This window comes from Physella acuta, unplaced genomic scaffold (genome assembly GCF_028476545.2).
Source record: "Physella acuta isolate Inbredline_101_S28 unplaced genomic scaffold, ASM2847654v3 ptg000225l, whole genome shotgun sequence".
NCBI classification, from domain to species: domain Eukaryota; kingdom Metazoa; phylum Mollusca; class Gastropoda; family Physidae; genus Physella; species Physella acuta.
In genome coordinates this window covers 329,262-352,415 of record NW_026731744.1, presented here as the reverse complement: position 1 = coordinate 352,415, position 23,154 = coordinate 329,262, and the positions used below count along the sequence as shown (strand labels likewise).

The window sequence follows — 23,154 nt, the reverse complement described above, 5'->3', positions numbered from 1 at the left end:
AGATGATACAATATTTGACCACACTTCAGCTATTGGATTTATCAATAGATGATACAATATTTGACCACACTTCATCTATTGGATTTAGCAACAGATGATACAATATTTGACCACACTTCAGCTATTGGATTTATCAATAGATGATACAATATTTGACCACACTTCAGCTATTGGATTTATCAATAGATGATACAATATTTGACCACACTTCAGCTACTGGATTTATCAATAGATGATACAATATTTGACCACACTTCAGCTATTGGATTTATCAATAGATGATACAATATTTGACCACACTTCAGCTATTGGATTTATCAATAGATGATACAATATTTGACCACACTTCAGCTATTGGATTTATCAATAGATGATACAATATTTGACCACACTTCAGCTATTGGATTTATCAATAGATGATACAATATTTGACCACACTTCAGCTACTGGATTTATCAATAGATGATACAATATTTGACCACACTTCAGCTATTGGATTTATCAATAGATGATACAATATTTGACCACACTTCAGCTATTGGATTTATCAATAGATACAATATTTGACCACACTTCAGCTACTGGATTTATCAATAGATGATACAATATTTGACCACACTTCAGCTATTGGATTTATCAATAGATGATACAATATTTGACCACACTTCAGCTATTGGATTTAGCAATAGATGATACAATATTTGACCACACTTCAGCTATTGGATTTAGCAACAGATGATACAATATTTGACCACACTTCATCTATTGGATTTAGCAACAGATGATACAATATTTGACCACACTTCAGCTATTGGATTTATCAATAGATGATACAATATTTGACCACACTTCATCTATTGGATTTAGCAACAGATGATACAATATTTGACCACACTTCAGCTATTGGATTTATCAATAGATGATACAATATTTGACCACACTTCAGCTATTGGATTTATCAATAGATGATACAATATTTGACCACACTTCAGCTACTGGATTTATCAATAGATGATACAATATTTGACCACACTTCAGCTATTGGATTTATCAATAGATGATACAATATTTGACCACACTTCAGCTATTGGATTTATCAATAGATGATACAATATTTGACCACACTTCAGCTACTGGATTTATCAATAGATGATACAATATTTGACCACACTTCAGCTATTGGATTTATCAATAGATGATACAATATTTGACCACACTTCAGCTACTGGATTTATCAATAGATGATACAATATTTGACCACACTTCAGCTATTGGATTTATCAATAGATGATACAATATTTGACCACACTTCAGCTACTGGATTTATCAATAGATGATACAATATTTGACCACACTTCAGCTATTGGATTTATCAATAGATGATACAATATTTGACCACACTTCAGCTACTGGATTTATCAATAGATGATACAATATTTGACCACACTTCAGCTATTGGATTTAGCAATAGATGATACAATATTTGACCACACTTCAGCTATTGGATTTAGCAACAGATGATACAATATTTGACCACACTTCAGCTTTTGGATTTATCAATAGATGATACAATATTTGACCCACTTCATCTATTGGATTTAGCAATAGATAGATGATACAATATTTGACCACACTTCATCTATTGGATTTAGCAATAGATAGATGATACAATATTTGACCACACTTCAGCTATTGGACTTAGCAATAGATGATACAATATTTGACCACACTTCAGCTATTGGATTTAGCAACAGATGATACAATATTTGACCACACTCCAGAAAGATTTACATGAAGCACCATTGTGGAGGTGATCAGCCCCCAATTAACCTCGGCTTACAATACCAATTACTAAAGGGGAATAAGCATAATTTTTGTGGGGAATCAACACACTTCATTCAATTAGAAACACTAAATTACAACGGAATGTTTTTATTGGTGATAATTTTTTTTTGAAAATGTGTTATGTTTATCAATAAAAGCAAATCCACACATGAAATGTATATACATGTTACTGTATAAACCAAATGAAAACTTCAGTAGATAGTGGGATGTTAAACATTAGGTCAAAGATACAGGTCATCCAGTTAAAAGCATTTAAACATTATTCATACCACCATTCCAAGCCAATATCATCCACTCATTTAAAATTATTCCCAGCTCATACCATCCTCTGATTCAAACCATCATTCCCTGCTCATACCATCCTCTCATTCCCTGCTCATACCATCCTCTCATTCCCTGCTCATACCATCCTCAAGGAAGCCCCCTATTTCAGATCAATACTACCAAGAGAGTCTTAAAATACTTCTGTAACTTCTCATTAAAAGTTAACAGTAACAGCCTCTACTGCAGTTTATTTCTTCTTGTCACTGGCCTTGCTAATGACGTATCTGCGCTGGGTGACCCACAGGAAAATACACAAAACAAAAGTAGAGACTGACAGGCCAATGGCAAATGGTACAGCTGGAAATGTTCCCTGCAAATAGAAAAAGTTGTCAAATTAACTGTTGCTATCTAAACACTTTTTTATGTTTGGCTGGACATTTGTTGCTATCTACACTTTTTCATGTGTGGTTGGACACTAGTTGCTATCTACACACTTTTTTAATGTGTGGCCAGACACTAGTTGCTATATACACACTTTTTTATGTGGCTGGACACTAGTTGCTATCTACACACTTTTTCATGTGGCTGGACACTAGTTGCTATCTACACACTTTTTTATGTGGCTGGACACTAGTTGCTATCTACACAATGATCTCAGGCCAGGCAGACTGACCACAACTGAACGAGGAACTGAGACAAAGTGAACTGTCTTGTGGAAGGGACACAAGTATCATAGGCAAGATGAAAGAAAAAAATACCAGTATACAGTATCACAATGGAGTTGTTGAATTAAATGATAAATGGAAACAGCCAGTACAACAAAATATTAGTGTTACCTGATTCATGCATTTATAACCATAGTAGCCTTCATCACATAAACATTCAAACAAATCAATCCCATAATGCTCACAGTGGGAGTTGACTGGACAGGACACTGAAATATTAAAATAATCAAACTCGTTAAAAGATGTTCCAGAACATGTATAACACCAATTGAAATCTGATTAGATTTCCTATTTCTAATGTAATGAGTACTGAGCAGTGTTTGCCAACCTACCATTTTCATACTGAGCAGTGTTTGCCAACCTACTATTTTCATACTGAGTAGTGTTTGCCAACCTACCATTTTTATACTGAGCAGTGTTTGCCAACCTACTATTTTCATACTGAGCAGTGTTTGCCAACCTACCATTTTTATACTGAGTAGTGTTTGCCAACCTACCATTTTCATACTGAGCAGTGTTTGCCAACCTACCATTTTCATACTGAGTAGTGTTTGCCAACCTACTATTTTTATACTGAATAGTGTTTGCCAACCTACCATTTTTATACTGAGCAGTGTTTGCCAACCTACCATTTTTATACTGAGCAGTGTTTGCCAACCTACCATTTTTATACTGAGTAGTGTTTGCCAACCTACCATTTTCATACTGAGCAGTGTTTGCCAACCTACCATTTTCACACTGACACGGGTTTGCCAACCTACGATTTTCACACTGACACAGGTTTGCCAACCTACCATTTTCATACTGAGCAGTGTTTGCCAACCTACCATTTTCATACTGACACAGGTTTGCCAACCTACCATTTTCATACTGACACAGGTTTGCCAACCTACCATTTTCATACTGACACGGGTTGAGTTCTGTCAGACACAGCCTGCCCTTATCTGTTAGGTTAACTGACTCCCAGGCAACTTTACCCCCAGGACACTCTAAGATGCTGGGAAGTGAACTGAATTGTGGGATTAAAAAACAATATTAGAATATTTTAGATGCTGGGAAGTGAACTGAATTGTGGGATTAAAAAACAATATTAGAATATTTTAGCTGCTGGGAAGTGAACTGAATTGTGGGATTAAAAAACAACATTAGAATATTTTAGCTGCTGGGAAGTGAACTGAATTGTGGGATTAAAAAACAATATTAGAATATTTTAGCTGCTGGGAAGTGAACTGAATTGTGGGATTAAAAAACAACATTAGAATATTTTAGCTGCTGGGAAGTGAACTGAATTGTGGGATTAAAAAACAACATTAGAATATTTTAGCTGCTGGGAAGTGAACTGAATTGTGGGATTAAAAAACAACATTAGAATATTTTAGCTGCTGGGAAGTGAACTGAATTGTGGGATTAAAAAACATTAGAATATTTTAGCTGCTGGGAAGTGAACTGAATTGTGGGATTAAAAAACAACATTAGAATATTTTAGCTGGTGCGGAGTGAACTGAATGCTTAGATTTTAAACAGAATAATTGTAACAAAATGTAGTGTCATAAAAGTTATTATGTTTTAACTTAAAGTCTCTCTATATATTTAAATGAAAGTATGTTGTATGTCTGTCATACCATTCCTCAGATTGCAATCAAATTTTGGTAGGTTAAGATCAATCCAGAGGTTTACGCCTTTAAAAAATGTAAATATCAGCCCCCCCCCCCCCCCCTTGAGCTCATATCTTGAGTTATTCCCCTTGGTTAGTTATGCATTCATACACTTTTGTAAATATCACAAGGAGTTCCTTTGACAAAAAGTTATGATGCATATTAACAAAATACTTGTTTAAAGGAGCAGATATCTAATAATCCTTTTATCTTGTTTGTGTTTTTTTTTTAAATATTTCATGTCACTCTCTGTATTTCAATGAATGGAAGTAAGTATTTAGATATATTTTCAATGTATTATTTTAACCCAAGAACCTATTCCAAATATAATTTATTACCTGAATTGGTTATTTCATAAACAATTTTAATTTCTAGATAACTCACAGATAAAGAATTGATGGGTTGTTTTGAAAGTCTGTGTTAGCTAATGCACTGATGTTGTTTCCCTCCAATGAGCTGCAACAAAAATGTAACAATTGTTTTATTCAAGCTACATCCATCAAGGAATCACATGATCCCCCTTTACCCAGTCAAACTTTGCATCATAGAAATTACATAAAATAAATTTTTGTTAAAATGATGTGCACAAACATATACTGTGATTATTTAAAACTACTCACATGTATTGTAAAGTGTGAATATCTTTTAAACCAGAGGCAATCATCTCCTGTGTGATGCTACACTCTCGCAGATCAATGCTAAAGTAAAATTGCCAACAATTATTGATATCACAGATTACAGTCAATATATTATAGTTTAACACAAAATGAAACAAGGACTATAATAAATTGCATGTGGTTGTACTCTAATTGCTTGGCTAAAATAGAAACAAACCAATACTTTACCCAACAACATCAAGCTGGTTTGCTTGGGTTCTGTTGATGCAACACCTGTGCTCCATAGTCAGATGGAATTCATGGCAAACTTTGTATGTTTCAGTTGTGTTAATATCTACTTTGCAATCTGTGTTGCAGAGTGATGGAATCTTGTTTTTAAAAAAAAAAATGTGTTTAGAATTTGCACTTGGTTGGGTCACAGACCACATGTATGGACAGGGGGAGGTTCATATTCAAATTATTTGTGGATGCCTTAATTGGATTACCCCAAATATACTGTTGTGGATGCCTTCATGGAAGACCCCAAATATACTTTTGTGGATGCCTTAATGGATAACCACATTTTTTGTTTTGTATCATTGTTTTTAGTTTATATCTTACTCAATGCTACAAGCCCACTAATTGGTTGAGGCCACGCCAGGCGTCATTCTGCTAGGGATACAAAGTGTCAACTTGAAATATTAATATCAACAATTGAGCACTCAACTACTAGACAGATCTCAGTCTGCATGACGTCCCTAGGTCCACCCTAACTGAACTAGGCGTTAGGTGAAAGTGAAAGGGAGATAAACATTAATAAACATTGCCCTATAAAATTTTCTGTAAAGGGAACTTCACGTTTTAAAGTAAAATTTATAGGTGATCTTGTATCATAGTATATGCCTATACCTATAGCCTATATCATGCCTTTGGCATATGGTGTCGTCATAGGTCTACAAAATTTGTTTTTTTTAATATTACAAATCGAGATCTAGATAGTTTTCTATTTTCTATGATCTATCTAAAAGTTAAAAGCACATACATTCATTATGATTATAAGTAGTAATTAGTAGTAGGCTTACCTGTTGTGAATATGATGATTCAACCAAGGAAAAAAGTAGCACAATACCAAAAAAACTGAAGTATATTGTCATAACAGACATAACTGACACTGTTACTGTCCACATATTAAATATTAGATCTAGTACTACTACTATTACTAGTTAGTGGGCTATTGGGGTGTATTAATTGGACCCGCGTATTAATTAGATATCTAGTAATAAATAATAATTGAATATTAGGCCTAGCTAGTAGCTAGGCTAAGTCACAAAGAGCCTATTTTCTTTAAATTAATTTGAGTTTACTGAATACTGAGACACTACTTAAACGATTCGAAATAAAATTAAAAGGCTGCTTGTATATGTGACACTGAAGGCATTAAGTTACTAGAGAATCTAGATCTAGATAAAGTAACACAACTGATATCACTTTATCAGTGGTTGGACCTAAACTTCTGCGACGATGGACAATGTACACACTCAGCTGACAACACACCAGGTCTAGATTAGATGAAGACCTTTGACACACTAGAATAATAACACAAAATGATTGGTTCTATGGTTAAATATTTAAAAACAACAATTCGTTTTCTTCCTAGAACCATAAACGAAATAAAATATCTATTATTAAGTATTATCTAATGTCTATCCCACGCAGTGCAGTCACACAGCACTCTTCTATCTAGATCTAGATAGATCTAGATATCTAGATTATAACAGTCTAGTCTAGATGTATGTGTAAGGGTAAATATTTCTAAAAGTATGATTGCCTTGGCTTAGAGAAGGCAATCTATGTTTGTTACATTGTAGGCCTAAAATCGTCTTTGAGTCATCAGGGCATGGGTCAAAGTTTAAGTGTCACATGCAGCTCAAGAAAATGACTGCTTATTATTAGTATTAGCCTATAATTATTAATATTATTAACGTTATTATACAGAATTACTGATACTAGAGAATAATGTCACTCTACTCTAGAATCTAGACAACAGATTATAACACTAGTCAGTGAAGTCACACGTAAACTAGATTCTAGTTATTGTAACAGATATTAACTAATTAACTTATATTTGTCAGATTTGTCAAATGTAACATCCATGACGTTGTAATCAGTGGCGTAGCGAGGTCGGGCGTCACCCGGTGCGGCACTTAATGGTGTCACCCCCCCCCCCCCCCCCCAGAGGCATAGCGACCCTTCCCGGGGTCAAACTTTCGACGTGCACCCCACCCTCGAACTTTCGATTTGCACCCCCCCCCCTCAAATTTTAAATTTGCACCCCCCTCCCCCCCTCGTACTTTCGATTTGCACCCCCCCCCCTCAAGTTTTTCTCTATATATTTTGCTATTTTTTGCCTTGGTGTCACCCCCAATAAATGGTGTCACCCGGTTCGGTCCGCACGCCCCGCCCTCGCTACGCCTCTGGTTGTAATACATTATACTATATTACTATACTATACAATATACAGCACCCATACAATTGCAATGTGAATATACTATATACTCATATAGTGACATGTAGAGTCAGCTGAGTGACTGATTTAGTGTCATGAATGAGTAGATCTAGTCACTGTACTGTAGGGGTCCTACTTTTTAAAATGCTATTTTTAGTAGTCTAGCACAGTGAGAAATCTAACAATAATAAATGTCCTAACCAGAGGTGTAGGGGGGGTGTGTGGACCGCACCAGGTGACACCATTTAGGGGGGTGACACCAAGGCAAAATATATATATAGAAAAATGATAATTCCACTTAATTAAGTGATTAATTTGAGTGTTAAATAGTGTTTTAAGAGGTGCAAATTGAAAGTTTGGGGGGGGGGGGGGGGTGCAAATAAAAAATTGAAAGTTTATCCCCGGGAAGGATTGCTGCGCCATTAAGTGCCGCACCGGGTGACACCAGACCTCGCTACGCCACTGGTCCTAACAGCTGTCTATGAATTTAGTTCAATTTATTTAGGCCTAGACTATATATATAATTCTCTTCTTGGAGACCATAGAAAACACCAAGCTGTAAGCGCACCCTACCACCCCCACCCCCACATGGTTTGGTGAGCTGTGGTTCACGCTAAATGTATACAATCATAGAGCCGGGTTAAGTGATGCCTATTAGGGGCAGATAAGGTTGGGGGAAAGGAGGGTGGGGGGGGGGGGTATCATCCTTAACGACCGACCTACTGATAGTGTTTTAAAGCAAATATTTTCAGTGGCAGCATTGGTACTGTCGAATTCACAAATTATGAATTACTGAAATGTAGAAAATAAAACAACTAAATAGCGGCATGATACGCCACGGGTCGGGTCGTAATATGTAATAGGCCTATAATTTATTATTAATATGCATAATTAATGTTAATTCATTAGGCCTACCAATTCTATCTATTAATAATATTATTATAATATTAATCTCATCAATCGAGCATTGGCTCACCCAGACCACAATACACAATTACACATTCTACTTATCAGTGTTGTAGGCTAAGGCTTATAATAATATAGTTACTATTAGTTACTAAATAACAAATATTATAAAAGTGCAGATAATGCATACATTAAATTATATTATATTATATATATATATATATATATATATATATATATATATATATATATATATATATATATATATATATATATATATATATATATATATATATATATATATATATATATATATATATATAAACACAAACAGATCAAAATTGCTTGGCCAACAGCTAATGAAAATAAAATGCATTTCTAAATTTTAATCTAGATCTTTTGATGGCATTAAAAAAAGTCAGTTGGGGTGTGTTCACATTCACATTCATCTGCAACAGCTGTATGCATATTTAACAATAATTTAACATTTTCAAGGTGTCCACACAGTTTAGGCTATTTACCATAACTCATTGAATTTTATTACACATGTATTGTGTAAACCTTTAGCATAGTCTAGTCTATTATAAGCCCTCTATAATAGAAAATAAATCAATAAAAAAATAGTTGGTTTTGTCAACCGCTAATTTTTGTTATACTTTATTCACTAATCTGTTAACAGTAACTTCCAGTTGAAATAAGAAAAAATAACTAGGTAAAATCTAGCAAGTGGGACTCAAAGCACTGATTTTTACTACAGGGTTTTCAAGCTGGTTATTATCTAAAATTGAATTTTACTTTTATTTCAGATGTTTCCAAAAGGCTCATAAAAAGGTTCATTATACACAAGTTGATTCAAAGTTGAACCCTCAACATTGTAGGAGTAAGTTTTTTTTTTTCCTATAGTATTTTCTCAATCTTAACAAATAGTTTGAATTGTTGCAGCAACTAATTTTTTAAAACTGACACTCTGTAGATCAAAAGGCTCTTCTGTTTCTGTAACAGTGGTATATACCCTGAATCCCATTTGCAGAGAGCTGATTAAAACTCATATTACATTTACATTTTATGCCAAATATGAGGCAAAGTTAAGCTGCCTATTTCTGAGTTTTGAGAATGGGTAAATTTTAGTGCGGTTAAATTAAGGTTGGCACAATATTCAATGAAGTATTGGAAACTATGAGGCTGAGACTGTGAAGTTTGGTGAGGTTTTTTTTAAAGCACTTTACAAAAATTTTGTACTGTCAGTTTTTTTTTTACAACCACTGTTTGTCTGTGGAAAGTACAAATGTTTCTTTTTTATGTTTTGAGGATGTTTATCCTTAAAACCAATTTATATATTGAGGGTATAGAAGGCAAACGCAGTATGTCCAAAAAAACATAATCTCATGAAAAATGAGTTTATAAATCTCATTTCAATATTAAAATAGTGCAAAATATTATGTTTAAACACTCATAAAATATTTGCATTTGACGTTTCTGACATTGTACATGCGTGTTCTTGTAGCTTGTATTATTGACAGTATCAGTATAAATGTACATCGTTTTGACCTAAAAAGTGTACATACTGCATTTTCCCTCAATACCCTCCATATTTAAAAATAAATTATTATTCAATTTCAGAAAAAAGTGAAATTGTTACAATATTTAGAACTAGAATTTTTATAATACTATTTTAGAAAATATGAATATTTTAAAATGCTCTGTGAGTGGTAAAAAATGAAATAATGTTAAAATTATATTTCTATGGGGTAAAAATATAAAAAGAGGAAGAAAAAATACATAATTGTTAATAAAGGGTGATAACTCTAGGTGTACCAAAATAAACATACATATTATCCTTATTATATCCCTTTGACCGCATATCTCTTTTGATAATCCCAATTTTATTTTTTACATCGCAACTGGCATTAAAAATAACTTAGTAACTGCAGTAATAGAATAATAATATATAAATCACTCCTTTCTTGATTAAATTTTTACTTACTGGTTAACATTTAAATTCAAATGTGATTGAATGGAAATCTCTTTTTAAATCTCATCAGAAAATTCATCTTTGTAATCTAAAAGATGACTCTTGAAGCTATTCGCTATCAGTCTGGTAGGCTGGAGATTTTAGATCAGTTACTACTGCCAGATGTAACGGAATATATTTCAATTAAAAACACTCAAGATGGCTGGAAGGCAATCAAACTGATGCAGGTATTTAATAGGCAATTAAGTTGACCTCTCTTTTTGTTAAGATTCCTACAAAGTTAGCCTGACAAGGTTAGCTTCACTGTTTAGTTGTTTTTTTTCAAAGTTTTGTAATGTTAATTTAATATAGTGAATGCTCAATTAAAAGTTCTGAAAGCGTTTATTTTACACAAAAAAAATGTATTTGGCAAATATCAGATCTATTGAGATTTGTGTTTTTGTACTGATTAAGGTAAGAGGAGCTCCAGCTATTGCAATAGTTGGTTGTCTGAGCTTAGCTGTTGAGCTCCATGACAAGGAATTCTCCTCTCCTGAAGATCTGAGAAGTTTTGTGGAGGAACAGTTGGACTACCTGGTCTCAGCGCGCCCAACAGCTGTCAACATTAGTGACGCCGCAGTCAAGGGCAAATCCTTGGTCGCACGGCTAGTCAGTGATCAGAAGTATACAACAGAAGAAATCAAGCTCAGGTAACTCTTCAGATATTGTAAAATAAAATTTTTCTCCATGGTCAGAAAAATCAGAGTGGCACAAATTCATTAGCATTTATTTGAAACATTAATTGAAATTTTAAAAAATGGCATCATTTTAAATTATGATTTTATTTGTTTAGATAAATTCAGGCTTTAAAACTATAATATTTTACTAGAATACAAGTGAAGTTAATATCTTTTTGAAAGTTTAGCTTTATTGATGCAGCTGTTGAACAAAATTTGATCCGCCCACTAATCTGGTTACTTTCAGAGTCATCAAAGAGTTTGAAGACATGCTGCAGTATGATATCAAGGTAAATCAAAGCATTGGACATTTTGGGGCTGAATTTATTTTACAAAAGAATGACAACCAGCCTGTCAACGTGCTGACCCACTGTAACACAGGGTCACTGGCAACTGCTGGCTATGGCACTGCATTGGGTAGGTTTGGTTTTTAACTGCTGGCTATGGCATTGGGTAGGTTTGGTTTTTAACTGCTGGCTATGGCACAGCATTGGGTATATTCTATTTTGTTTTACCATTACTTACTTTGTCATTCTGCTTGATTTTGATTAAAAATTTGCAAACAATTTATGGAATTCAACTTGCAATTTGTATATTTTGCTTATATTTACCATCATTTTTGTTTTAATAATTATAGTCGTAATTTTTTTCTTTTGTATTGCTAGTATACTTTCCATCTACTAAATATGAAATTTATTATATAAATATATTTACTTAAATATTTATGGAAAGCTTTTTGTCGCAACAGGTGTGATACGTAAGCTTCATGAGCAAAGCAAGCTTGAGCATGCTTATTGCACAGAAACGAGACCTTACCTTCAAGGTGCTAGGCTGACAGCGTACGAGCTGGTTCATGAAAAAATGAACGCCTCATTAATCTGTGACAATATGGTGGCTGCACTCATGGCAGAGAAAAAAATTCATGCTGTTATTGTTGGTGCAGATCGCGTGGTTGCCAATGGTGACACAGCAAACAAAATTGGTACCTATCAACTAGCAGTCCTGGCCAAGTATCATCAAGTGCCATTTTATGTGGCCTGTCCCCAGACAACTTTTGATTCCAACTTGAAGGCTGGAGATGATATTCAGATAGAAGTCCGCCCACCTGAAGAACTCACCTGTATAAAAGGCATCCGAGTGGCTGCTGCAGGTAAGCTAACCACACATACCCCACACCTACCTACTGTAACTTTTTAACTGTATTTTTGTGCTCTTTTAGCATTTAAACATATTGAAAAAAACATTCTGGACATTCTCAATTAAATTCACATTTTTTACTCAATTTTTTTTTCAATTTACCAGGTAGTTTATGAAATTCCCTAGGCGTTTAGCTAATTTTTATGCTAGTTTTCTAATTCTAAAGTCTTGCAGGGCTGATGTGTAATTAAAGCTTTTCATTATGCTAATTTGTGCTAAATTTCAAACTTTCCAGAAACTTGTATTATAATTTGCTTAAAACTTGTAATATAGGTTGATAGAAACATGTAATTTAGGTTTATAGAAATTTGTAATATAGGATTACAGGGGTGAAGCAAGTTTTTAATAACATTATAAGGATACGTGGTGTGTTTTTAATTTGTGTTGTGTGCACCACCCAATTGATCAGTCAGACATTACGTTAAACTTAACATACAAAATGATCATATTTATGTAATGTTGTATTATGTCCATCAGGTATCAACTGTTGGAACCCAGCATTTGATGTTACCCCAGCTCAGCTCATTACAGGGGGCATAATCACAGAATTTGGTGTCTTTAGACCAGAAGAGCTCTTACAGAAATTCAATGAACATTCAACTGAACAGTTTAAATAAAAAAAGAATGTAGTTAATGTTGGCATGAATCAGATGTATAAGAATTGCTGTATTACATGAATGTCACTGAGTAAAAGATTGTCACTTATTTCATGTTTGTAGTTAATTTTTGAACATAAAACACCACCAGTGCAACATGCTTGACTTACTCTGAACGTATCTGTAATTTGGTGTTTTTTTCTATGAGTAGTTTCCCTGCTTCAAATGTGATCAGATATTAGGGTTTAAAATATTTTATTACTTTGCATACTTTTTAAAGACACAAGGCACATCAAAGATATATAAAACAAATTTTTTTTAAAAGTCTAAAGAAAACACCAAAACGCAGTATCATGTACGTTTATTACAAAATGAAGGATGTAACATGAGAGATGCAATCTAGAACAAAGTAGGAAGACCCATGGCAAGCAGAATAAGTTCACAAACTTAACATAATCTAATTCAAAATTCTTATTACAAAAACTTTGGATTTATAGCAAAATGTGTCTAATGCTGTAGACCAATTTACAATTACATTATTGCATCTAAATTTTGTAGTTGAAACCATCAGATCTATAATATATGAGTTGTGGAGAAATTACATTTAGCATGCCTCACATTTCTGTCCCCTTTTTTATATTTATAAAATTATTTGATCTATTTCACCAATGTCTGCAGCTGGGAGTGTTTGGATCGCAACAGATTAAAAGTAGGGGGTTAAGATTGGCAAGAGAATGGCTGACAAAAAGACAACTACAAAAAAAAAGAGCCCACCCAAAGAAGCTTACAGAATTACATCAAGTATGTAATCAATTCTATCCAGAGGTAGCGGCTGATGGATACATTCTACTAAAATAAAAATCATAATACTTTCAATGTTTGGATTTTAAAAAGCTTTTTGAAAGACTTGAATTACTGTGATAAAAGCCGCAGCCAAGTGAAAGTTTGCCTTGATAAACTTCCTGCACTATGGAAATTTGTTTGAGCAAGCTTTGATACTAAATTTAAATTTGGATGATGTGGTTTAAAATTTCCATCAAATCTTGAACTCAAATTTTTTATTGTTCTGTTGCAGTTATAAAAACGATTTTATTGACATTTAAAATTCCACACGGCTTACTATATAACTGTTTAATTCAGCTTTTGATGTACATTCAATAAAGCTGTTTAAACTTCTTAAAACAATACCACCTCAAAAGATTAATATCACTCATTAAAATAGATGCTTTGGCCCTAAAACCACTCTAGCAAAATACACAAATTCTGACTAATAAAATTATAAAGCTCCACTTAAAATGTTGCAAAGATAAAAAATCTTTGGTTTCATTAAATACAGTAGAAAGTTAACACAAAGAATCATATTGAATACATCAATGTACATCTTATAAAAAAATTAAGAAAAAAAAAACATCTGATTTTAAATATAAACTACTATTAGCTGTCCTTCAGCCTTAGCAAAACAAAAACAATTCCACCTCAAATTAACAAAATGCTTGGTACAAGAAATCATTTCAAAGTGTGCCAACAATCTTATTAAAATGGATTTTCTGTTTAAAAGGCTTCATACAGACAAACAAAAATAGTCAACTTAAGTAGCATGCAAATAAATATTTGAAAAAAAAAGGACGAACAAATGCCGACATGAAAACTAATAAACAACCAGAACAAGGAGTATTGCAAGTGATATACTTCAAGTAGTTTATTTTTAAACCTGCCACTACTCAACACTGTCACAAGGAGTATTGCAAGTGATATACTTCAAGTAGTTTATTTTTTAAACCTGCCACTACTCAACACTGTCATAGGGATGGGAATGTTCATAATTGTGCCACTGGTCATTTTCTAAGGCAAATAAATGAACACTGTTGTTTTTAAGTTAACCTTAAAGTCAGGGAGATGGGAATATCTTTGATTAGCTCATTAGACTATCAGGTGTTTGAAATGAATAAAACATTACAGATGGATGAGATGTCGGTTGAAAAATTCATTCAAGAAAAGTAGTATATACACATCAAGTTTGTTATAATCTCATTAGGTTTTTTAAATGACACACCAATAATCATATCCACAACAGATAAACATTTTTAGAAAGAAAAATCAAGAAATAGCACTACATCATTTCTTGATTGCCCCTGAAAAATGAACTAGGCATGTTTGAGTTTATTTTTCTTTTAAAAAAATTACAAATTAATCTATTTTGAGTATATCTTAGCCTGTCACATATATAAACCCCTGGGCTTGGTATACAATTAACTGAGAAAAATCTGAACATCTTTGTAATGAGTATATGGCAAGATTTGAAAATGTAACAGGGATGTGTTGGGTCATGAAAAAATATTTCTATTTTTCTATACATCGGGCGGACTGGAGCTTGACTAGAAGTTGTAAAATGAATGGTATAAATAGGACTGATGACATGGAGTCAAATCATTTACAAATATACATACAAAAATGACCCACCACTACAATCACAACTAAACAACTCACACACTTTTAAAATATTTCTTTAACCAAATATTTTCATTTGGTTAGAGTTTTATAAAATGCATTTAAAATTAAAATTTGAAAACTATAGAACATGCAGACTCAATATTGCCAGGATGCTCCTTCCCAAAAAAACTTGACCCGTGTCAGAAGTATTCTTGAGATTTGAGCCAATGTTAACTGGTGAAATCTGTTGGTTTTAGACTAGAAAGAAATGACATTCAAGACTGGTGTTATACCTATCCTTCAGTGTCAAATCTTAGTGAAACAATGTGTAAAGTAACGTCATAGCCTAATGAATCCATTCAAGCATCAGTTGTTTACACAGCAGAATTCAGTGGCCATCCGCGGCCACATCATGCACACCAGCTGGCTGGAGCACCCTGGATCTACTTACACAGGGGGCATACAAGGTGGGGAGGTCTTTGATAGAGCACAGCATTAGGTTATATTACATAATATACATGGTCCATTTGTACAGGGGAGAGAATCATGCGTGCATATCTTTACAGATGTACTCAAGTGGTAGAATACCCAAAACCTGGACGACCCAGGCAGCAGGTTTAAAGATGGTGAAATATTTCGTACATATGAGTATTGATTCAAGCAAATATTAGAGAGAGATGTATGAACGTTGAATCCAGTAAGAACATCCAGAAAATATGAGAATATATCAGTAGACAGCTTTGGGTGGTAGTTTCAACAACTTAGCCATGGCAATGATAACAGTGGCTCATTTGGCGTGCTAGGTTAAAATAGTTACAAAGTTCCACATATTTTCCTAGGGTAAATCTTTGCTTCACAATGAGGTGAAATGCAATAGTTTGAAGAAATTTTCGTTGTGGGATAAAAGAAAACACAAATGTAAAGCATACAAAGAAATTGGAAGCACAGAAATACACAAGCAAGTAGCTTTGGTATTATGACTTGTAGTGTGTAAATGGTGTATAACCTAAGGTTTGTAGCAGGCAATGTATTCAAAAAATAAATTATACCCCTAAATATCACCACAGTATTGACTAGATTACACAACAACTTCTGTGACTCATGTGATCAAATAAATAGCCAATCTCCAATAATGGTGTAATATGAAATTGGCACATCTCTGAGTACGGAATGTCAAACCTGTAGAAAACACTTTTTTGTTCTAACTTCATGGAAAGATATTTCTCAAGTTCTGTCTAGACCTAGTAAAAAATATTTTCAAAATACAACATGTTTAGACATTACAACCAGTATTTGAGGAGTACTTTTTCAAAACCTGCTAAGTACACTTTTTGAAAAAAATGTGTTATTCTTATAGCCTTCTTAAATAAGTAGCAATTAAAGCAATATACTAATTTTTGTTCTAAAAAGTATAATATAAAATAAATTTCTTAACAGTAAAATTAAAATATAAAAATCATAAGGTTAGTTAACAAGAAAAAAAGTTTTAAAGTTGATTTCTTTAAAGTCAGTCAGAAGTGACTTAGCAGGTTTTGCAAGTGGACTGACTACACATTTAGTGTAAACATTATTATGTATAGAAATACAGTCATCTGAAATATATGCCTTAAATTTTAAAAAATTACTTGTCAAATTAATCTAAAAAAAAATCACTGCACAATGTTATATTGCATTAACCTTATTCTTGATTTGTCTTGAAAAAGAACAAAGGGAATAATAAATGTGTGTAATTTCAGTAACAAATTAAAAATAGTATAACTTAATAGCAAAACAGTTTGAGCTCAATGCAACCAACTGAGTGAACAAAAATCATGTCACAATTAACACAATCATTTAAAGCAGTGTCAAGTGTTGGCTAAGTACTGACCATCAGCAAAACAGCAACAATATCATCTTAAAACTACTGGGAAAAGGAGAGTGAGCATTTCATTTGTGCTGAGTTTATCAGTTGTGCCCAAAAACATTTGCATTTTAATTGTTTAGGAATTAAAATTTTTGAAAATCAGTGTTGAAATAAATGTCAACTGTATCACATTACAAGAAATATATACTTCTCATTTTTATTGTGAGTACATCCAAGCTTTGCCTAATAGTATGCTTAAGTAAAACTAACTATTCTTACGATTTTCCAGTTCTAATCCATTGTTGTCAAAAAATTGCAGAACTCTGTAAATATTTTACTACTAGTGAGTACTTGATGAAAACAAACTATCACATGAATATCTCTAGTAACTGGACGCTCTCATGTTTTCTCATTCAACTTTACAGGTGGTGCTGATGTCACCTCTGTAGTAATTCCTCCCCATCTAATTTTGTATCGCCTTGATCGCCAAGTTATGATTGGATCCCAGTGCGCACGACAAATTAAAATTGGATAAGATATTTCATTGAGTATCCATCCAACAAGGAATTCAAATTTAGAAAAGGGCAAAGGACCTTGCTGAAAATATAGAAGACAAACAAGTTTTTAAAATCTAATGAAATATTGTGTGATAAAATCTAGAGTTAACAGTACCGAGCCTGGAAAATCTAATGAAATATTGTGAGATAAAATCTAGAGTTAACAGTATCAAGCCTAGAAAATCTAATGAAATATTGTGTGATAAAATCTAGAGTTAACAGTACCAAGTCTGGAAAACTGACCTGGATGATGGACAGTAATATGTAGTCTAGAAGGAACCAGACTAGGACATGGACCATGAAGAAGACAAGGGGCGACCAAGAGAACAGGAACTCAGTAACAAAGGCAATGATGAGGCCTTGCACAAGACACTGATAAATGGGTTCAAAAAACATGGTAGTCACAACAGTTGCATTCCTCAACTTTGTCCACCTGAAAAAATAAGATATTGAGTAATGTACACTATAACAAAGCAATGACAATATGCGTGACTACACCAAACATGAGTTTTGGTGAAATATTGAGTCTTAGAAAAAAGAATTTTAAACCAATAAAAGATGGACTATTTCTTTAAGTACCAAGGTATTTTACCTAATGAGCCTGTCATGAAACAAGCTAAGGGATGTGTATCCTGAGTTCTGCAAAGCTGTTTGACTGCACAACAAGACTTTAAATCCTCTACAATTTAAATAGAAAATATTTTCATGTTAAAAATGTTATAACATCTCAAATATTATTTTACTATTGAAATCAAAAGCTACTGAGGTAATTGTGAGACTTAAAAGATCAAAACAAATGTAAAATCCAACATTGAAATTAATGATAAATAACAATCCAGTCAGCTGCGTATGTCCCAGGAGGGGTCCCAGGAGGGGCCACAGGTAAACCTAACCTAACCTAACAATCCAAATTGAGCAATCAAGTGTTTCTCCCAACCATGTTATCCGGCGCCAGACCACCACCCCCTCCCCCCCCCCCCCCCGTTCATCACATCCAGTGGATGGTCAGGAGGTTATGGTCCAAACTAGTAACTATCAGGTTAGCACCTCATCACACTTTAATTTTCCCAAACCTGTATGCTAAGAGAAGAATATACAAAAACAAGTCATAATGGTAACTGACCGATCTATAACTGCTTGTGCCAGCATGTAATCTTCAGCAAGGTATTTCCCAAAGTGAGCAAGTCCACCAGCTTCTTCTATGATGTCTTTTCTAAAAAGTGTGGACATGCCAGATGCACAGTTGATGCCCAAAAAATTTGCTGTTAAGTACATTTTTCCATGATGTGTTCCAAAAAAAATCTGTGAAAAATGGTTAAGTATATTAATAAATCTTTTTGATGGTAACTGTAGCAAGTTTTTATTTGCAAGCAACATAACTTAGAGACAAATGTACAAAATTTTTTTTTACCTTTTCTAAATGAGACACAAAACCAGGTCTGTCACATACAAATGGCATTTGTTGAACCAGCCCTACATTCTCTGTCATATGTAATGCCATATCCATTAAGGTGTCTTCTTTCACTGTTAAAAGTATATTTCAATGTTTTTAAGAAATGTTTACAAATTTTACACTAGTAAAAACTGAAGTATTGGACACTAACTACTAACTTACTTTTTATACTGCTGTCTGAAATCAAGAACAGATCATATTTGGCTGCTTCATAACCTCTTATCATGTTGTTTATTTTGGGATTTACACCAACATTTTTCTTTCCTGAAGAACAAGGATACATTTTAGGTGCATTGTAAAATTTTGAACATGGTTAACATATGTGGTACCACCAAATCATCTAATTAAGTGATGAATTAAAGTTAATCCACACTGGTTGACTAAAATTGACTCTCACCATATTTTTAATTGCAGTAAAACTGTGCGACATTAAATTTCGAACATAGCATTTTTTTTATTGAAACAGAATTTTCTTCTTTAAATATTTTTTCACTTATTCTTTAGCCTTTGATGAAAAATAATTTTCTAATGGTAACAAAGAAATGCACATAATAAAAGTAAAGGGCTTATACATTTAACTAATGATTTAATAACAGAATCTGGCTGCAGTAAATTATTAAAAGAAAAAAAAACAATATAAAAAAAATTAAACAGCAAACTGCAACAGAATAAACGGTAAAATGTTTTGAATCACTTGTACCTGCCATGTCATTCTTTTCTGTTCACCAATAAAAAATACTTTGGTTATAATAAACAGTACCATAGTTTAGCTAAAATGATCTTGGTTACAAGTTCTTAACAACCCCACTCTTCTACAACAAAAATTTTGAGTATTTCAATAAGCTTACCAATAAATATTTTGGCATCTACTTTAGGATATTTCAGAATTAGACTTTGAGCAATCATGATGACAGAATCTAACTCATCTTGGATGCAAAAAAGTATTTCAAACTGAAATAATTTAAGCAAATGTTTTAATAAGCAAAAGTAATAAATTAGTTCTATAAACTAAAATTTTAAATATAAATATTTCTAAAAAGTTTTTAGTTACATAGGTAGGCCTATTTCTAATAAATTATAAATGCAACAGTTTAACATTCAAATTCATACCTGAGGATATTTTAAATTGAAATAAGTTTCTAAATTATCAAAAAGATTGGGGTCAACTCCCACTAATGGTTTGATGATAGAAATGCCTGGGAGTTCCTCTGGTACTGTACTTGTCAACTTCCTTGATAGTTTCCATTTTCTGTTTTAAAAAGTTAAAAACTTTAGTTCTATAGACAAACTCTCAGAGACTTTAATAATCACTCAAAAATATTTTTGAAAAGCTTACAATCTTGACAGAAAATGCTACAATAATGAACCTCCATAAATTCTGGACATTGTTTTTTTTTAAAGAGGAAGATGAATTCAAAATTTAGCAATTTGATGAAACCAATCAATTATAATTAGCAAATATAAAGACAGCATCTGTTATTAAAAGTGATGCGTGAGCTTATTTTATTTGACTAGGCCTAATGGTTTTTATTTTTCGAAGTGACTATGCCAAAAGATGTAAAATGCAGTGACCTAAATATCTGCGCAATTGGCTCAAATTAAATTAAATAATGATAATAGCGGCATAATGGACTCTATTCTTCTACAGTTGCGCAATGGGATCAATTACTCTTTTAGTCGTCAGGGGTTGAGGGTTTACAGTATAAAGTAGGCCTATAGTATACTAAGTTCTAGTCTATAAGTGTAAAATATTATTTAAAATATATTTTAATAGCCTATTTAAAAGTATTTATCGTGTTAATCCCTGTCCCATTAAGACAAAACATAGGCCTAAACAGGGAACAGGTAGATGACAAGAAAACCAGGTGATTGTAGAGCTATGCTCATCTTTTTCGGGCTAGAATCAGCCTTTTGAAAACGTATTATTATATAATTATAGTATAGAAATAGCTATGTACTAAGTAGTAGTAAGTAGCTCTAGATCTAGTAACAAAACAAGTTTAATTTAGGCTTAGGTTAGGGCCTAGATTTCTACTTACATAATTTAGTTAGATATTACTTATTAGCCTAATATTAGGGCCTAGGCCTACTCAGTTATTACACACAACTTATGGCCGACCATCTTTTCAGATTACAATTTGAATTGAATTGATCTAGAGATCTAATAATTTAAATCTCTAGCCTAAATGAGTAAAATACTGTATTACTACTGTTTACAAGCCAGGCCTACAAGCTAAAGTAAAAGTAAAAAGAGTCAAAATAAATTCAAATTGTTGAGTGTTGGTTGCTATTACAGTACTATTACTATTACTATTGAACTATTGATAGATCTAGATCTAGATAGATAGCCTACTAATAATAATTGACTACTGTTAGTGTTACTGTTAAACCTAGCTAGCCTAAAAATATCTTCTAGAATACTCTAGAACTAATTAGGCCCTATGCCCTATGCTATTTGACAGTATTTGACAATATTATTATTGGGGAGCAGGCTTTACCAAACACCAGTTAAATCTACTTAAGAATATAAGACATTCACTATAACTAAGATCCAACAGGAATTTTAAAACGCGAGTGGGGGTGAGGGGGAGGGTATTTTAAATATTTGGCATTACTTTGGTAAAAAGTGGATTCTTGAGTTCATAAATGTACACATTTTTAAAAGAGTTTATTCGTTGTTATTATCATACTTACCCATATACGATGGACAGAATGTGAATCATAAAATTAACACAAAATCCTACAAACAATACTATGCATAGTCCGTGTATAACATAATCGACCGGTTCCATCGTCTTTTCACAGTTCCTCAGTATGCATTTCACTCACTTCCCCGTCCCACAATCCTATAGACTATTTCCGTGTTAACTTTAACCTTGATACTCCGGCGCAGAATTAGTGACTCATCCACAACGAGGCTGATGAATCGTGACCTGACCTCTATCTTGTATTGAAACGATGGTTCTAGCATTGTGCGAAATAGCATCTGGAAAATGTTTGAATAGTAAAAATGAAAAAAATAAAGCATTTCTTTAGAAAATATTATACTTATTAGTTTATATAGTACCTAGTATAAATTACGCTACAGCTGTTGAAGCCAGTCTGTCATTAGTCATTCATTTTAATTTTATCTCTGGTTTGCAGGGGTCGTCTATAAATAACATTACGTTTCTTAAATTTATCAGCAATATTATTACTTGTTTCCTTCATATTGTCACAAATACTCCCCCCCCCCCATCCAAGAAAAGGATGACGCAAAGGTAGAATCACCCCCAAATAGAACAACCCTAATTTTAATTTTGCAAAAAAATTTTTAACACTAGCCCTTTGTCACACATCGTCACTAAACTCTTAACCTCAAAGTGAGTTTAAGAGCTTTTTCGCCTTATTATTGCCATTGTGCATCAAGGGCGAAACGACAGACGAGGATTATATATTTAATTATTTGTTTCTATTCTGGAACAGTGCCCTAATTCGCAATAGTGATTTTGAGCTCTAATACAAGACCTAGAACTATATTTTACAAATGTAACCATTTTGTTGAATAGACACTATTATTGACAGTTTACAATCCGTAACGCTTTGATAAATAAGCATGTAATAATGTACTCGCTTTCACAGTCCTGCGACCCATATGGAAAAGTTCGGCCATCTCCATTACCACAAAAATTAGGATATTTAACTCTAATGTCAAGGCAGTTCTGCTGTATGGAGCAGAGACATGGAGAGTCTCCAAGGCAAGCACAGCAAAGATACAGACCTTCATGAATAGATGCCTTAGACAGATACTGAAACTGAGATGGCAGGACAAAGTGCCGAACTTGGAACTATGGAGGAAAGCTAGGCAGGAGCCTATAGGTGTACAAATAAGAAGGAGGAAGTGGCGCTGGGTG

General features: G+C 33.3%; 3 protein-coding genes across 6 annotated transcripts; 1 reads left to right on the top strand and 2 right to left on the bottom strand.

Moving 5' to 3' along the window:
- Nucleotides 1-1,916: 1,916 nt before the first annotated feature.
- Nucleotides 1,917-6,708, bottom strand: LOC131937900 (all-trans retinoic acid-induced differentiation factor). The gene is made up of 7 exons (XM_059295609.1): nucleotides 6,168-6,708; nucleotides 5,335-5,474; nucleotides 5,110-5,187; nucleotides 4,874-4,945; nucleotides 3,728-3,843; nucleotides 2,946-3,043; nucleotides 1,917-2,479 (listed from the first exon to the last, which is right to left on the bottom strand). The coding sequence occupies exons 1-7, from the start codon at nucleotides 6,270-6,272 to the stop codon at nucleotides 2,357-2,359; spliced, it is 732 nt and encodes a 243-aa protein (XP_059151592.1). The 5' UTR covers nucleotides 6,273-6,708; the 3' UTR covers nucleotides 1,917-2,356.
- A 69-nt stretch (nucleotides 6,709-6,777) lies between these two features.
- On the top strand, nucleotides 6,778-13,087 carry LOC131937898 (methylthioribose-1-phosphate isomerase). 3 transcript variants are annotated; one of them, XM_059295606.1, is made up of 7 exons: nucleotides 6,778-6,875; nucleotides 9,304-9,377; nucleotides 10,540-10,696; nucleotides 10,923-11,158; nucleotides 11,433-11,602; nucleotides 11,934-12,335; nucleotides 12,860-13,087. In XM_059295606.1, exons 3-7 carry the CDS (start codon nucleotides 10,565-10,567, stop codon nucleotides 12,997-12,999), a joined length of 1,080 nt encoding a protein of 359 aa, XP_059151589.1. In that variant the 5' UTR covers nucleotides 6,778-6,875; nucleotides 9,304-9,377; nucleotides 10,540-10,564; the 3' UTR covers nucleotides 13,000-13,087. The 3 variants fall into 3 exon arrangements, with proteins under 3 accessions (XP_059151589.1, XP_059151591.1, XP_059151590.1); XM_059295608.1 differs by lacking the exon at nucleotides 6,778-6,875 and adding an exon at nucleotides 7,126-7,144; XM_059295607.1 differs by lacking the exon at nucleotides 6,778-6,875 and adding an exon at nucleotides 7,142-7,160.
- Nucleotides 13,088-13,324: 237 nt separating this feature from the next.
- LOC131937897 (ceramide glucosyltransferase) lies at nucleotides 13,325-22,145 on the bottom strand. Of its 2 annotated transcripts, XM_059295604.1 has the most exons (10): nucleotides 21,956-22,145; nucleotides 20,372-20,510; nucleotides 20,110-20,212; nucleotides 19,962-19,979; nucleotides 19,424-19,525; nucleotides 19,220-19,332; nucleotides 18,932-19,110; nucleotides 18,401-18,487; nucleotides 18,052-18,241; nucleotides 13,325-17,848 (listed from the first exon to the last, which is right to left on the bottom strand). In XM_059295604.1, exons 1-10 carry the CDS (start codon nucleotides 22,051-22,053, stop codon nucleotides 17,651-17,653), a joined length of 1,227 nt encoding a protein of 408 aa, XP_059151587.1. In that variant the 5' UTR covers nucleotides 22,054-22,145; the 3' UTR covers nucleotides 13,325-17,650. The 2 variants fall into 2 exon arrangements, with proteins under 2 accessions (XP_059151587.1, XP_059151588.1); XM_059295605.1 differs by lacking the exon at nucleotides 19,962-19,979.
- Nucleotides 22,146-23,154: the final 1,009 nt, after the last annotated feature.

Excerpts from the sequence above, each read along its gene's own strand:
- LOC131937897 (XM_059295604.1), bottom strand. The coding sequence starts at position 22,053 with ATGGAACCGGTCGATTATGTTATACACGGACTATGCATAGTATTGTTT. Across the intron at positions 19,333-19,423 it reads TTCAGACAGCAGTATAAAAA|TGAAAGAAGACACCTTAATG; the intron begins GTAAGTTAGTAG and ends TACTTTTAACAG. Across the intron at positions 17,849-18,051 it reads TATTACTGTCCATCATCCAG|CAAGGTCCTTTGCCCTTTTC; the intron begins GTCAGTTTTCCA and ends CTATATTTTCAG.
- LOC131937898 (XM_059295606.1), top strand. The coding sequence starts at position 10,565 with ATGACTCTTGAAGCTATTCGCTATCAGTCTGGTAGGCTGGAGATTTTA. Across the intron at positions 10,697-10,922 it reads AGGCAATCAAACTGATGCAG|GTAAGAGGAGCTCCAGCTAT; the intron begins GTATTTAATAGG and ends GTACTGATTAAG. Across the intron at positions 11,603-11,933 it reads TGGCTATGGCACTGCATTGG|GTGTGATACGTAAGCTTCAT; the intron begins GTAGGTTTGGTT and ends TTGTCGCAACAG.
- LOC131937900 (XM_059295609.1), bottom strand. The coding sequence starts at position 6,272 with ATGTGGACAGTAACAGTGTCAGTTATGTCTGTTATGACAATATACTTC. Across the intron at positions 4,946-5,109 it reads ATTCACACTTTACAATACAT|CTCATTGGAGGGAAACAACA; the intron begins GTGAGTAGTTTT and ends TTTTTGTTGCAG. Across the intron at positions 2,480-2,945 it reads GTTATAAATGCATGAATCAG|GGAACATTTCCAGCTGTACC; the intron begins GTAACACTAATA and ends TTCTATTTGCAG.